This window comes from Typopeltis vanoorti, chromosome 12 (assembly GCF_054136105.1).
Source record: "Typopeltis vanoorti isolate ZY-2024b chromosome 12, IOZ_Tvanoo_1.0, whole genome shotgun sequence".
In the NCBI taxonomy this organism is placed as follows: Eukaryota; Metazoa; Arthropoda; class Arachnida; order Uropygi; family Thelyphonidae; genus Typopeltis; species Typopeltis vanoorti.
In genome coordinates, this window is record NC_143560.1 from 96,102,187 (window position 1) to 96,119,968 (window position 17,782).

Sequence of the window (17,782 nt, forward strand, 5' to 3'; positions counted from 1 at the left end):
AATTTCAGTTATTTTGCTAATTATCCTTAATATTCTAAATATAACTAAATATAGTACAAAATGTTAAAAATAACTAAAAAAAATACAATAATTCTATAAAATTAATAAAAACAAAACAAAAAATCCATAGTCCACTCATGATAATGTATGAGCTATGGTCTGTATTTAGAGCAATAATAGAACCTGTATTTTTGCTTACATTTGTGCAGTACATACACACACATTGACTCTGGGTGGGTGGGTGTATAATGTCTCTGGGGGAGAGATGGTTTTTATTATACAGTAATAATATATATATATATATATATATATATATATATATATATATATATATATATATAAAGAAGAGCTAATATATAAAAGGGACTTGTTTTCTTTTCAAATTATGGCCATCATAAATGCAAAGAAATTTTTCTTTTAAATCTGAAATGGAAAAATAGAGGAACTGCCGTAAATGGGAAAGAACTAAATTATCTATGATAATGACACAGAAAAGCTCAAGTAGGACACAATGGAGGATTTTAGTGGAGGCCTTTCTCCAGCCATGAACAGAAAATGGTTGCTAAGGTTGTTGCATTAGATAACTGCAATGTTCATGAGAACACTAACTTGTAGGAAATTATTCTCCCACTTTATAGAGATTTGATAAGACCACCTTTGGACATGTTGGCTCAGATGTGGTCACTTAAGTTCTGCACAGACAACTAAATAGATCCACTATTGGGAATTGTGCATATGAGGATAGACAGAGGAAATGCAACCATCAAATTCTGAGGAATAAATAGAGAGGAAATATAAACATAAAAGTCAGTAAGGAGATTTTGCAGCAGAGATATGTGAGATTTTGCCTTTTGTGGTAGGTATGTGTGGAGGAGAGAACTTGCAGTCATCTGTGAAAGCTGAGTAAGAATGTGGTTAAGAAGAATGCGAGATCCAGGTTCTTCTATAGCATGCAGTAAGTGTGTGGAATGGGCTGACATTGGTATTTTGAGTACATCTACAGTGAATGTGCTCAGGAAGAGATATGAGAGGTATTTAGATGCTGTGTGATCTAGAAATGTCATCCTTCAATGCATCCTTGGACTCCTTAGAGGAGCCTATATAATAACAATTTTTAGAAGTGTTTCAAGACCTTAGTAGAGGAAAACTGGCATACAATATCACATTTAAGCAAACTAGCTGCAGAAGCATGGACAGTTTATGAAAAGAAAAGGGAAGTTCATTAGTAACTAAGAGATAATCAGACAGTATATGGACAGTGGACACAAAGCTTTTTTATCATTTTTATGGCACGGAAGTAAATTATTATCATCATCATCTGACCTTCTTGAAGTTAGAGACTCATTGTGGGAGGTACACACTATTGCACATATTGCTCATCCAACCATACTTTAAACTGATTCAATGTGTCTACATTCACAACACACTCAGGCAATGCATTCCACTCACTAACCCATCTCCATACAAAGAACCTACTCCTTTCTCTGTCATGCCCTCCTTATACAGTTTCCAGTGATGGCCTCTTGTTCTACTCCCCATCTCCCATTCTATGTCAACCTGATAAAAACCCCTGACTAGCTTATATGTCTCACTCATATCCCCCCGCCTCCTCCTATTCATGAGGCTTTGCAACTTACATTCTCTCAATCTGTCCTTGTACTCCATGTTCCAAAGACCATTGACCACCTTTGTGAATCTTCTCTGGACCCTTTCAAACATATCCTTGTTACCATGAAAACCCAGTGACCAAACCTGTGCACAATGATCCATATGAGGTCTGATCAAGGGATTATATAATGGCATAATAACCTCTTTATTTCTGCATGTCAGGGGTCCTTCGCATCATTGCCATTATCCAATGTGACATCTTCACAACTTGTGCAGTGTGAAGGTCCTTATCCACAAGGTAGATAAGAACCTGAATTTCATGTCCTTGTCCACCATCACTCCTAGATCTCTCATTTCCTCTACTTCCTTTGAAGTTTTCCCACCAAGTGTGTACTTTGCATCCCATCATTGCTTACCAAATCTCAAAACCTTGCAACATTGAACTGACAGTTCCGCTTACCCTGCCCATTCAAGTCTTTATGTAAGGCCATAACATCTGCTAGACAATGCATTACTCTCCCCAATGCAGCAAACAGCTGCATATCACTAGTTAAACCCATCCCAATATTCATTAACATACAAATTGAACAACAATGGTCTGACCCCTGCAATACACCATCCCATATAAAATGTTTTGATACCTATCTGACAGTCAGTCACTGATCCAACTCAGAAGTCTGTTTATCCAATCTCATCTGTTTCAATTTATTTAACAGTTTGTCATGTGGCAGTCTATCAAAAGCTTTTGCAAAATTCAAGTACACACATATATATTTATCTCCCCCTGTCCAAGGTATTTTCACCTTATTATAGTACAGAGGTAAGTTAGTATGACATGAGCTCCCTTTAACAAACCCATACTAATAACAAGAGAGAATATCATTGTTATCATCTCATTTCTGTATCCTACTTCTCGCCAATACCTTCACCACAACTCCAGATATACAGATTGGCCTATAATTTGAAACTGCAGCCTTATCACCACCAAACATTCAGTAATATTTCTATACAGCAAAGGTGTTTCACAGATTGCCTTTTGGCAAGCATGTATTAAATGGAGAAGGGAGAGAAATGAATAATAAATTTAATAGGCTGAGAAGAAGACTGATGTCTGATAGGCATCAGCAAGTTGTATAATATAACAAAGGGCAATCCTAGAAGGGTAAGGTTTTGTTAAGGTATCACTTAATAACTGGCCACATTCTAATGGGAGGTATTCAAACTGCTTAATACCTTCCACTCTGATGGAAATGTTCAGTTGTTTAGAGAAATAGTGGAGATGTATTGAAAGTGCTGAAGGAGAAAGAGTATCTAGTAATATAGTGGGCAGTGAGCCTGAAGCTGAGCAGACTCATTGAGAGGTTAAACCACATCTCATTACTATTGATAGTGATGATGACATCAGTCAGCAGAGATAAAAAGGTAATTTTTCATTCTATAAGATAACACATGGATTACTGTTATCCTGATCATTAAGTGATCAGGAGACATGTGAAAGTCTAAAAATGATAACTTATGTGATGTAAAAGTCAAAAATGGTAACTATAAAAACAGATTGATTTTTTTTCAATCAACATTGTCTGAAAGATAGAATAAAAATTGACTTTTGACTTATCAGGCACAATAATAAAGTTTATTCATCCACAAACACAGACTTCTCAGTATATTAAAAACTTCAAATCACATCATATTTGAAAACATCAGTCATATTTATTGATAAAATAAGTCATTGAAATAAGAACTAAAGATCTCACCCAACAGTAGAATAGCCTTTATCTCCTATTCCTCTTGATGTGAGACTTTGCAGTACAAAATCGCAATGCAAACCTGGACCTTCACAAGGAAAATAAACCTGGAAAATATAAAAATAGTTTGTATCTAAGTAGGAAATAAATGGTCCATATTTTATGATGTTAACACATAGCAAAACTACTAAAACAATAATACAAGAAAACATTCACATAATTTGTGCAGAAAGGTAGTGAGAAAGGAGAGCAGTGGTGATTACTTTCTGTCATTTTTTTCCTTTCATCTATTTGCACTCCCGAAGTAGCTGAATATGACTCACCGGATTCCATGGAAGAAGGGAGAAATAAAAATCAAACAAAATCCAATAAAAAAAGTTAATAATCAAACTGATAGTTATAAAGTATGATTTAAAAAAGTCATATTCATTCAAAAGGAATAAATTATAAAAGCATCTGACAAATTATATATATTCAAATCCTAACATCTATCTGGCAATGAATGACAAAATAATCCTGGAAAATCACACCCAGAATTATTATGAGATCTCTCTAACTATTATATGGCATCTGTACAACCTTGTGGTAATGCTTTTGTGTCTACAATAGTAGACTGCTAGACAGAAAGAAAAAAAGACCATTATAGAGTTCAATTCTAATTGTACAAGAAAAAACTTTTTTTTCCAGGTCTTTTCATCCTGTCCTTAATAACCAGTTCCCAAATAAGTTATTTTTTGTACAGGCAAGTAAGAACATCTCAAATTCTGGATTTTAACCCTTCAATGCATTTTTTTTTTTTTTTTAACAAAAAGTTGGTTGATTTTTCTGCAATGTTTTCAAACTCTATTTCAAACAATAATTACCAGTTAAGATTAAGGAATCTGATAAGCAGAAGTTATCTGTTGTACTGTCTGTACTTTCTTTCTCACCCTCCCCCACAAAATTTTTAAACCACTGGTAGCCATGGATTCAACCACTGGCAAACAATTAAAGGTGGAGCTGGTCACCTATCAATTTCCAAATAAAAGAAATAAAAAATAATGATTAGGACTAAGGAGAGCTAGGGAGGCTCTTGCCAATTATTCTCTTTTGGGAAGGAATATGCATTGAAGGATTAATCTTCTATTATTATTAATAAAAAATAATGGCCTCTAAGAAATCAAAAGATTTATCATAGAAGGTCTATCACACTTTTAATTCATTCACCTTCTCCACAATGCACTCCACTCATTTGATCACCTTCTATGCAAAAGAACTTAGACTGAGCCTGAACTCAGCGTGTTACTCATTTCCTTACACACCACTTCTTTACACAACTTTTAGAGATGGCATTTTTATTCCTGCTTTTTGGTAGATACCAGCAATATCCATCAAATAAGTCGTCTAAACAAATTGTGTCTCAGTCATATCGCTCCTTTTCTTTCTACTCACCAAGTTTAGGAGACGACATTTTTTCTCAGCCTGTTCTCATAAATGATGTTCCACCTGTGCTACTTGAGTTCTCTCTCTCAGCTGTCATTTAAGTGTCTAGAAAAGCCAGACTATTGTTTGTTTTCCTTTTCTGTAGTAAATTAGATTCTGGGATGTTGGCTTGTTCAGGTACAGAGGAATATGTTTAAACAGGTTGGGGATAAGGGTCTTGCACCCAAACATGTTTGTGAATATCTTTATAAATATTGATTTATTTGGTAATAAATTGGAACAAATGGGATTAGATACTATACTAATGAGTTAGATAGGTGATTGGCTGTTAAATAGGTATCAGCAAGTTTGAAGCACAGTTCCTAAAAGAGGAAAGTCACAAGTGGTGTGCTGGAGGGATCTGTATTGAGATTGTTGTTGTTTATGATATTGAGATGGGCTGAACTGGAAATATGCTGTTTTCAGATCGCAAAAAATTGGGAAGAATGATGAGGAATCAATAAAATGTGGTGTCCCTACATGAGGATTGGAATAGACTGTATAAGAGAACAAGTGAAATGCCAGTTCAACGTGGCAATGTGAGGTTTTGAAATTTGCTTAGGCAAGAACGGGATAAAAAGTATAAGCTAGGCGATGAAATTTTGAAAGAATTGGAGAAGATGAAAGATACGGAAGTAGTGGTGGTGGATTGCTCAAGTTGTGAAGTCATCACATTGAATGATGATAATGATGTGCAGAAACTTGACCTGCAGAAATAAAGAGGTTCCATTACGGTTCCATTGTATATGCCTTGATCAGGTCTCATATGGATTATTGTGCAAAGATTTTGGTTACTTAGGTTTCATGGAGGAAGAAGAAGATATATTAAAAAGGGTCCACAAAATATTGACTCAAGTGTTTTTCGCAGTTTGGAAGCACTATTCACAAGGCACTGAAAAATGCATTTTCAGTGTCTTGTGAATAGCAAGAGGAGAAGGAATATGACAGACATAAGCTGGTAAGAGACTGTTACCTGATTAATGTGGAAGAAATGTCATAGAATGTAGAAAGAAGTAAATCAAGAGGCCATCTCTGGAAACTATATAAGGAGGATGTGAGCAAGGGATTACAGAGCAGGGTCTCTGCATAGGGAGTGGATGGTGAGTGGTGGTGAATTTGGATATGCTGAATGAGTTTAAAGCATGGATGAGCTTTGTGTTTGACAGCATGTATTTCCTGTGAAGTCTTTTGACTCCATAGATATTGTTGGTAGATAGGTGTTGACAATAATGACTACTTTTGACATGAAATTTATTTCATGGGCCTCATATGGATTTGGTCACTGGGTTTTCATGGTGACAAGGATATGTTGGAAAGGGTCCAGAGAAGATTCGCAAAGCTGGTCAGTGGTCTTTGGAATGTGGAGTATGAGGACAGATTGAGAGAACATAAGTTGCAGAGCCACATGAATAGGAGGAAAGGGGGGGGGGGAAATGACAGACATATAAGCTAGTCAGGAGCTGTTATCAGGTTGACTTTGAACAGATTTTTCATAGAATGGGAGACTGGGGGGGGGGGGTAGAACAAGAGGCCATCACTGGAAACTGTATAAGGAGGGTGTGAACAGAGGAATGAGGAATAGGTTCTTTGCATGGAGAGGGGTTGGTGAGTGGAATGCATTGCCTGAGTGTGTTGCGAATGTAGACACATTGAATCAATTTAAGGCACGGATGGATGAGCAGTATGTGCAATAGTGTATACCTCCCATGATGAATCGCTGACTCCATGAGGTCAAATGTAAATAATAATCATAATAATAATATCAGAATGTTGTCTAAAAGTGACTTTTAAATAGACTTCTATTACTACTAGATGTTTCCTTATTCCTGCATTTGTTTTCCAATCCCTTCCATAGAAATCCCATCTTTTTTTTACCAGCATTAAACACACTGACAATGATCACTAAATTATCTTCTATCCAACTTAATAGTCATCTTTTCTATCTAAAAGTAATTTTGAAATAATCTATCTTTCTTCCTTGGGACTTCTTTGAATTCCTTTGGCTGTTTTAGCTAGTCTCTTTTCAAACTTCTAATTTTATCTTCCTTCTATGCTATATTCCTTCTAATGTTTTCAAACAGCTCTGCAATTCCTTTTCTTTTTTTTCATGTGACTCCCACTCATGAAAGATTGTAAGCCTGTGGTACGTTAGTACCATGAGTGGGAAAAGGATTTTTTTTTATTACTTTTATAATTTTTTTGTATTTTTATTTATTTTTTTTATATAGTCCAGAAACCCTGCTCTATACATCAACATAGAACTTTTCCAAGCCACTTCAGTCCTCCAATATTATGATGGTGATCGGACACTGGAAAGGATGAAATTCATCTCCCACCTAAAGACAATCACAAACATCCATGCCCAGGATAGGATTTAAGCCTGCAGCCTGTTGGTTGCAGAGTGGATGTACTAACCACTCAGCCAACTAGGCCAGCAAATACTAAGCAACACTGTATCCCTTAGCTCTAAGTTTTCCATGTTATTTGTCCATTCTGTCTTCTAAGTCTACCAATCTACTTCTCTGTAACTTTGCACATATTCCTTTTTTTTTTTTTTTTTTTTTTTTTGACACTTCTATTGTCTGCTCAATTCAAAGATTTAAGGACACACAATCAGTTCTAATCTGAAGGGAAGAGGAGTCAACAGCTCCTTTTCAATCACATCTTCCGATGCTATTATCAAACATAAAACAGATAATCCTCATGGTGCCTAAGATTTGTATCTCTCACTAATTAAGAAGCTCACTTTCTTTATTCCACGCAAAGATTTTCTAATTCCAATACAGGCTGCTTCGAAGGATAAAAGAGAATAGTGTGACAGGAAGGGTAGTCAGTGTGTTGCCTAGGTATGACTGTGGTGAAATGAGGTGGAGAGCAAGGATTATGAATGATATGCTGGCTGAAATGTGTGAGGAGATGGGAGTACGGTTTGTTAATGTGTGGAATGAGTTTGAGGGATGAAGTGAGTTCTATGGGAGTGATGGACTGATTTGAGTGGTTACGGTGTGAGTCACTTGGAGAGACTGCTGCTGGAAAGTACAGAAGTGAATAGAGAGAATGAATCAGATCGAGAGGGGGAGTGCTGTGGAAGAGCAGGAGAGTAAGACAGGAGAGATTGAAGAGATGGTTATAAATGGGGAAGTGAGTGGTATGAGTATAGAAAATGAGAGAATGGGTGTGCAAGAGGAGCAGGGAAATGGGAAGGCTCAGGGTGAACAGGGGTACACAGCATGAGAAAGGTGGATGCTCCAAGAGGAGGTGAGAGCATGTGTAGGCAGGAAAGGAATGGGATGACCAGGGATCAAGAGGAAACAGTTGGAATTGAAAAGGGTTCTAAAATGAAGAAGCAGAAAGGGAAATGGCCCCAGTCGAGCATGGAGAGATCACATCGAGTGAGTGGTATCAGTGGAACTAGCTGTAGATCCAGAAATGAGCTGTTGTGTTTGTATACAAATGCTATAAGTATAAGAAACAAGGCAGATGAAATGGTTGCATTTATTTTGTCTGTTCACCCAAAGATTGTCGGAATAAGTGAGACATGGTTGGAAGAGGATGACATCCTGACAGGAATAGAGATGGAAGGGTATGATGTGTTTCGTGAGGACAGAGGGGATAAAAAGGGAGGGGGAGTGCTATTGATGATAGAGAAAGAGTTATGTCCATACAAAGTAGAGATGCAAGACGGAAATAGTGCCAGTGGTTTTGAGGCAATATGGTGTGAGATAGAGGTGAATGGAATCAAATACTTGGTGGGATGTTGTTATAGACCAGGTAATGTGGATGGTGGTGATAGTGAAATGTATAGTCAAATTAGCCAAGCAAATAAGAAAAGGGTGATCATTATGGGTGATTTTAATTATGGCAATATAGACTGGAATGATGAGATAACAACTGGAAGTAAATAAAATGAGTTTCTTGAGTTTTTGAGGGATAACTACCTCAGACAGTATGTAACAGAGGGCACACGAGGATTGAGGGTCTTGGATTTGGTCATCTCATCAGAGGATGTAATTATAAATGGGGATGTCAAATCATCCACCAATTGGTGAGAGTGACCATGAGCTGATTACCTGGGTGGTTGCCAGCAGTGCGAGGACCCCTGTGAGAAAAGGGTATATGTGGAACTACAAGGGGGGGGGGGGTGATTATGAAGAGCTCAGGAGACAGCTTGCAGGTGTAGAATGGAATGAGGAGTTAGCTGGAAAAGAGATCAATGCAGTTTGAGGGATTTTCAAAAACTGTCTAGTAGACAATGTCTAAATGTATTCCAAGGGTGAGAAGGTTAAATAAGGTAGGTGTGAGATGGATGAATAAAGAGATTAAGCATGCCATTCAGAGAAAAAGGGCATTGTGGAGGCAGCATAAGAGAAGTGGAAATAACCAATTTCATGAGGTCTACAAAGATCAGGAAAGGAGGGTGACTTGGTTGGTGAGAGTAGCTAAAGAGAGGTATGAACAGCAGTTAGCTAATGAAGCCAAAAAGAATCCTAGGGAGTTCTTTCGATATGCAGCCAGCAAAAGAAGGAATGATTATGGAAGGATGATATTGATTGGAGAAAATGGTATAAAGACAGATGTTGCGGAAGATGTGGTGGAGATACTTAATGAGCAGTTCATAAAGATCTTTCAATCTTGTGAATGTGACTTCATGGAGAGATTGAGAGCAATTGATGATGGGGAGGAGAGACTGACTGTAAGTGAGCAAGAGGTGTTTGGGGAGTTGAGTAAACTAGATGTAAATAAGGCTGTGGGACTTGATAATATATCATCGCGTATTCTGAAGGAATGTGCCAGGGAGTTGACACCTGCCTTGACATATTTTTTTAATACGAATCTTACACTTGGTCAAGTTCCTAAGGAGTGGAAGGAGGGAAAGACTGTGCCACTTCATAAAGGAGGTGATCGAACTCAAGCATCAAACTATAGGCCTATCTGTGTGTCAGGTGTTGTGGTTAAGTTGCTGGAGAAGCTTGTGAGAACTAGGATCCAAAGTGGGTTGACAACAATGGTATTATCTTTGATGGACAGCATGGATTTGCTAAAGGAAAGTCATGTTTTAGTAATCTATTTACTTATTACAATAAAGTGACTGCGTCCTTGGACAGAGGAGAAGGATACACAGTAATATACTTGGATTTCACAAAGGCTTTTGATAGAGTACCTCATGATAAGTTGACAATCAAACTAGAGCAGATGGGGTTGGATATTAGATTAGTGCATTGGATTGGAGACTGGCTATCTGATAGGTATCAACAAGTTGTGTATGGGGGTGCAATATCCAGGAAAAGGAAAGTCACTAGTGGAGTGCCTCAGGGGTCTGTTTTAGAGCCATTACTATTTAACTTATATATTAATGATATTGGTGAAGATTTGGATGGAGATATTCAGTTGTTTGCAGATAATGCAAAGTTGGGACGAACCATAAAGAGTAGTGAAGATGTTGTGGCCTTGCAAGAAGACCTGAATAAATTGAGTGATTGGGCAAGCAAATGGGAATGTGAGTTCAATGTTGCAAAATGTAAAGTTTTAAAATTTGGAAAACAAAGATGGGATGCAGAATTTATGCTTGGTGAGAATATATTGTTGGAAGTAGAGGAAATAAGAGATCTGGGGGTGATAGTGGATAAGGATCTAAAATTTAGGGGACACATCGCCAAAATTGTGAAGACAACACAAAGACTTCTGGGAATGATGCGGAGGACACTGACATGTAGAAGTAGGGAGATACTTGTTCCAATGTATAAGGCTTTGATTAGGCCACACTTGGACTATTGTGCCCAGATTTGGTCACCGGGTTTTCAGAAGGATGAAGAGATGTTGGAAAGGGTCCAAAGGCGACTGACTAAGGTAGTTTCTGACCTCTGGAATGCCAAGTATGAGGAAAGATTGAGAAGATGTAATTTGCAGAATCTGGTGGACAGGAGGAAGAGGGGAGATATGATAGAGACCTACAAGTTGGTAAGGGGTTGTTATAGGATTAATAGTGGAGAAGTCTACAGAGAATAGTGGGAGATCAGGGGAGAACCAGAGGTCATCCCTGGAAACTGTATAAAGAGGGTGTGAGTAGGGGAGTGAGAGCAGGTTTTTTTCGTGCAGAGTTGTGAATGATTGGAATGCCTTGACTGAGAGCGTGGTGTCTGCAAGGAGTATGAGTGTGTTTACGACAAAGTATAATGATATGTGTGTGTGTGTGTGATAAAAGGACCTCCCAGATGAGTCTTTGACTCCATGAGGTCTTTGGGTAATAATAATAATAATAATAATAATATATAGCTGAAATAGTTGGAGTATGCTCATGGTTGAAATCTTGTATAATAATAAACCTCTTCTTATTTGCTAAACTATGTTCACAAAACATGTCACTCACTTCATACTTCCATTCTTTAGAACCATTCTATATTAAATATTTTACCTCCCTTTCACACTACACATTCTCAAATCCAGTATCATTACCTGCTTTCTCTTCCACCCTGGTTTATTACCCTGGCCTATGTTCCTGCAATATACAACAGACTTCTATTCCTGTTAGAATATCCCTCAGTCATTCATATTTTATTAAAGTCAGTGACTTTTGGAGCAACTCAATCATTCAATGCCATAAAATTCTTCCCGTACTATAATATTTCTCCTGCAATAAGCACTGTAAGGTCTCACACTAGGCGATGAAATTCATCTCCCATCTAAAGACAATCACAGATATCCATGCCCTAGCAGAATTTGAACCCACAGCCTGTTGGTTGTAGAAGGGATACTCTAACCACTTGGCCAACCAGGCTAGCAAAGATGGTGAATATTGTGAAACAACTGATAGAAGTTATCTCCCTTGATTTAATACATAATCCAAAACTTCCTTCTCCTGTTAATAGTGAATGCTGGAGTTGGTATGCAACCCACACCCTCTTTATCTTTGTTATCAGCAACTTACCAAGATTTCTGTCAAGATAACATTTCATGTACACAGCACAGGTCTCATGGTTCAAATTCAGAGAGTCATTATACTCAACCAAGTCAACTTTTTATCAATGTTTCAATTTTGAGAAAGCAAACTAAATAACTCTGACAGCAAGTTTAGAAGTAAAAAATTAACACTCCTTATCCCCGAAGATCTTGAACAATGCAAAACAATGTGAAGAAAATCAAATCCTAAATGGATAATACTGAATAACAATGTGTTACAGGACTGAATACGAACCAATGTAAAGCATGTAAACATTATCAAAAGATTACTTGAAAAATCTCCTTTCTCAAATGACAAAAGGAGCTGGAGATAATCTGGCCAGAGTGAAACATGGAAAGAAAAAATGAAGTGTCAAATATGAGTCACACTAGCAGGAAAGCATGAAACTATCAGAAGATTTATATTAAAAAAAAAAGGAAAAGATTATTATGCTCCTCAAGTCAGTGCTGATCAAACAGCCTACATTTTATTTTAAAAAATGCCAAAATAAGCAAAGTACCAAGGACATCAAGAATTTCTTTTTATGACAAAAACATAAAAAGAAAATAAAAAAACTCAACTCAGTTGAGTTTCTTTTTATGGAAGCCACTGAATTACATAATAGTAACAAATGAATATTATAAATATTATATTTTGGCTGAAATGTCCCCAAATGGATTTTATCTCTATTTAACAACCATTTTCATTATCAATAATCTTGACCAAAGTCAAGAATCGCTGCATTTCCAAAACCGGGGGGGGATCTGATGGAGATAAAAGTTCATTTGAAAATCAACAGGAAAGATTTTAAAGTAAAAAAAAACAGCAGTTTTTCTTATGGAGGATGATCAAATATACTAGCATTAATGAATTTAAGGAGAATGACAGGCATGATAACTATAAGTGGCATCTTTTGTCTCTATTGCTCAGTCTGTTTGAATGATGCCCTTTGGTTAGAAACATCTGGGTTCAAATCCTGTCTAGAACACAAAAGAACCTGTATAATATTCTTTTAATTCAACTGAAGGTGAGTTAGCTAATATAATCAAGGTGTACCAGAGTTCTTTCTCTCAGAAAATCAAGTTTATCATCCTGCCAAACAGGAAGTCTGGCCACAAGAATGCATACCATTGACAACCATACTGCACTATGCAGACAGGATTGGCCACCCTATCAGAGCTTTAATTTGATTTCAAAGAAGTTACGTGGCCATGAAAGGCCATTGTGCTTAACATGTATGGAGAAAATGGGATAAGTATCAATCTCAATCGGAACAGTTTTACTATATATCTACCCAGGAAAGATCAAGGTTCAAATCCTATCTACGATGGCCTTTTTTCATCTAGTTCTAAGAAGAGAAGGTATTGAGTTTTTCATTTCTGTCATAAATGCAAAATATATAAATAAACTAACACACATAATAAGAAGCATACTAAAAAGAGCCACACTCAGCAGTTGACATAATAAAGTTTGCTAGATCACAGTTGACCACCCACAAGTGGAAATGATGAAAAGAAGATAAAAAAAAAGATTATATGAATTTAAACAACTACGACAGGCACAGAAAGAGATTTTAACTAGATCTATGAGGATCCTATAACATATTGTAATGCTCATTCATTCTTATTGCTAAAGCATCTTATCTTTCCCTATTCCAAAACACAACAAAAAACACTCCATTTTAAATTTCATTTCAGTACTTTTATTTTATGCACAGTTCAGTGCACATTGTAAATAAACATGTAAAAGTAAATCATTATGAATTTAATTATATACTAACCTGGTAAAATGTTTCATCTTTTGTGAGCACCCACACAGCTTCATTGATACCAAGTAGTTCAAGAACTTCTTGAAGCAACTGAATCAAGGGGAGAAAAAAATGTTATCATTGACATTTAGAATAAAGCACCAAAGGCCCATTATGTTATAATAAAATAAATAAAAAAAATGATAACATAGTCTGAACAATATATGGAGTTTTATCACTTAGTAACTATAGTATTTTAAATGTTCTCTTGTGCATTCTACAGTAATGTGTTATTTTGACCAGCTGAATTTCAATACCTCTCCATAAGCTTATTTACTGTCAGAGCACTCACAACTTACCTCTAGCAATCCATTCCAGTCGTTAATTACTCTCCAAGCAAAAAATTTGAGTCTTACACTTTTTTCTTCTTATTATTATTATGTGACACCTCCAAGGACTCATTGTGAGAGGACTCTACTCCACTTCACTACTACTTAATTCTCCCTCTACACACAAATACAATCAATGCCATCTACTACCTATCACTACCACCAACAGTATAATTTGTATGTAAATTGCATGTGTTATGATGGCTGATTTGCCTGTATGTGGAATGAAAAACCCATGTTCCAAGGTGAAAAACCCTGCAATCTCCATATGGAATTGGCTAACTCACCTTTAATTGAAAAAACATATAAAGATTCCTCTTGTTATGATGAGAATTGAATCAGACTTTTTCCAATCGAAGGGTGCAATGTACCATCATTCCTCCAATTGAGCTACAGATTCTGCATCAATCTCATAGGACCCCTTTAGTAACGTACAAGTTTTTATCACGTTCCTTCTTTTCTGCCTGTTAACTAAACTTTGAATCCTACACATGTTCAATCTATCCTCATAGGGAATAATCCCAGAGTATCATAGCCTTAAAGGGAGATAACTTCCCTAACTCTACTTGTCAAAGTGCCCTTCAAAATCCAAGTAACCTTTGATTATTTTGCCAACTTTTGTAATATACCTCCGATCTTCAACTCTCATTCCACTATCATCATCCGTAGCCTCATCAACTTCCGGTAGTTCTACTATCATAAACATACTACACAGCATGTAACTTTTCCCAAAGTATATAACCTTATATCTGGCCACATTAAATTGACAACCATTATCTTTCGCTCACACTGCCAATTTATTGAAATCATCCTGTAAGATCTCTACATTACCTTTATTGACCTTTCCAGTTTTGCATCATCAGCAAACATATCATTACCTATATCATTAATATACAAATTAAACAGCAGTGGTCATAGTATAGAGCTCTGAGGCACTCCATAAGTCATCCTCATTTTTCTGGATTACACTCCACCATATTATTATTATTATTATTATTATTATTCAGGCCTCCATGGAGTCAAAAGGCTCATCGTGGGAGGTCTGCTATGTGTCTCTATGTGCTACGTGTCTCTCTGTGTGTGTGCCACTCCTCGATTCATGCTACCAGCTTAATATTCATTTACAGAGTTTAGCAGTATCATGGTGTAGAGTTGTTTTTCCTTATCCAATTCAGCTGTTACTATTATAAAATGTCAATAAATTATTGGTAAGGTAGGGCCTACCTTTCACAAATGCATGCTGCTCACCATAAAGCATCATATTTCTATCTGCCCATTCCTGAATCCACCTTGAACCAATTTTTCCAATACTTGAACCACTGTTCCTGGGATAACTAACTGGCCTATAATTTGCTACTTCTGTCTTGGAGCTTCTACTTTATGCAACAGAACTAGTTTGCTCTCTTTCAACTCCTTGGAACCTTGCCAGAACTATGACTTACTTGAACAGTTTGATAAGACAATGCAAGTTCTCTTGCACTAGTCCTGAAAATAGTTCAGGTGCAAACTTATTTGCTTATATTTGGATAAAGGATTAAACCAAGTATATAATTTCTTGGTATCTACATGGGCCTCCACGAGTTACACGTTCTTGTAACACATGTGCCAACATACCATTTAATCTCCCTACTGTATTTGCATCGATATTTTTCAGTACTAGGGTGGTCTGAAAAGTTCTCGGCCTCGACCACAGATGGCAACACTATTGTCAATATGTTTTTTTTCTAAGTTAGTACATCTGTCACAGGGCTGCATTTACCATTAGGTGCATGAGGCGTAGGATGGGGCCTCACTCTCTAGGGGGCCTCATTTTAAAACCTTACTCCTCACAAAGAACAATAAAAAAAACAGCATAGTTTTACAAAATAAAATACTTATTTTTAAATATTAAATTCATAATATAAAAACTAGAGGCTGCTGAAAAATTTGTAAGGCTTCCATTTGAAATACATTGTTCTTTCCTTAGAATATAAAACTAACAGGAACTCTGTATTTCATAAAATTCATGTATGTAAACATATCATTTCTTTGCTGGACGTATACACATGTCCAGCAAACCTGGATAATATTCTGTCCACCTGCTGCTGAAAGAACATAGATAAGAAGTGTAGTTTGACCATCATATTCATTAGAAGGTGCAATAATCCTTCACGCTGAAAAGAACACTTAACTACATTACCTGGCACTACGTTCTGTGGCCTACAGCAAGAAATGCAGTTGCTTGCCGTTTGCTTGGTAACCAGAATCTAAGTTATATCAGACTAAATACCTATGAGTTATATTCATTTTGCTGCTTGTTTTTATCGTATAATTATAGTTTTTAATGCCAGCATAATTTTTTGTCAAACAATTATTTTATAAATTCATGAAAATCCGAATCTAAAAATGAATACAGCTTCCATCTGTTCCAATTTAAGTTTCCTATTTTATTCTTAATCTTAGTTCGAAGGTTAGTTATCATACGTAAATCTTGAATCATATCATGTAATGCATCATTTTTATAACGTAATCTGTAGGTTTTTGCATTTCAACTTGCTTGGTTTCCCCCCCTAATCACTCACTACAAATCGAAATAAATGGCAGTTATGAAGTCAACTGTTATGTACATATTTTCAGCTATTTTTGATATTATGCGGCAGTTTTGAAGTAGTGATATTTCCCCTACAGTTTATCTTTTGAACCATGTGTAGGTACATGCATCAAAATGAAATTTTATTCCCAAAATTTTTATAACAGAATTAATTCGCCTTTAATGGCCCCCTCCCAAAATTTTCACCACACACACACACACAAATACTGATAGATAACATGTGCGCACTTTCCTTTTGTTTGAATTCGTTATTTTTCCAAAGTAATTGTACTGTTGCAGTTTTAAGCAAAAAACAAAGGCGTAGAATCTCTGATAAAATACCATTGGATATAAATTAAAAAGACTCACAATCGGAAACCCCGAGTAATGCAGTTTAACACCATTTGTTGTTCATAAAAAAAATAAAAAATCGTTCCTAAAATTGAAATGTGTGACCCATATAATCTTATTTTGCAAGGAAAGGAAGCAAAATATCATATTTCTTTCAATAAATGTTATTTAAACAATATAAATATTTGACATAATATTTCCAATGAAACACACATTTTGATTATTTATTTTTGCACATGTGAAATTCGTTGTTATTTGGGAGGAGACACAATAAGTAAATTGTGCAGCAAAAAAGGGTCAATCCATGAAATACAGTGCACATAACTACAATAATCTGTTAACTGCGGGGGGGGGGGGGTAATTGCATTTTAACAGATAGAATGCTGATGAAGTTTCATCAGCATTCTGCCTTTTTATTAGGTCAAAAGGGATTTTGAGTATATTTGCAAACAGATATATTCAACATAACTTAGCCAGTTTTGTTGTAAAAAGTGCCACATTTGAAGAAATATTAGCAACATAATAATAAAATAGCAAAATTCATAATGTTTCAGAATAACTTGATAATTTTGATAATACCAAAACAAGATGAGACACATCTGTAGAAATCTATTATTATTATTATTAATATTATTAGAGTCCTTTTAATTATGAACTCTATAAAGATATATTTAATAAATTTGTATTTTTGTGTTTTTAATAAACTAGTTTCATTTTGTCACAGATGGTTTTTGCTGGACTACCTGGACTTTTAGATTATTGTTCTTATCAATATTGTAAAAACTCGATTGTAGCTTAAATATTCCAAAGCACATTACATCGATTTTTTACTTAGGTCAAGTCCCATAAGAATGTTGTAAAAAATAACCTCGTTTGTCTTTGTATATTTTGTATTAGATATTTTATAAATAGCCCTTTGGAAATGAACTGTATATACTTCTTTAATAAGAATATGTTAGAGTGTTAAAAACGAAG

The 17,782-nt window shown here is 36.0% G+C and overlaps 1 protein-coding gene across 1 annotated transcript in view; it reads right to left on the reverse strand.

The window, feature by feature from the left end:
• The window catches only part of LOC150101028 (uncharacterized), a 159,174-nt gene that overhangs the window by 50,686 nt on the left and 90,706 nt on the right, over nt 1–17,782 (reverse strand). The window contains exons 3-4 of the mRNA XM_090402151.1: nt 13,532–13,609; nt 3,363–3,460 (exon numbers count right to left, since the gene is read on the reverse strand). Of these exons, the coding sequence (XP_090258277.1) occupies nt 3,363–3,460; nt 13,532–13,609 (176 nt within the window). The remainder of the gene's footprint in view (nt 1–3,362; nt 3,461–13,531; nt 13,610–17,782) is intronic.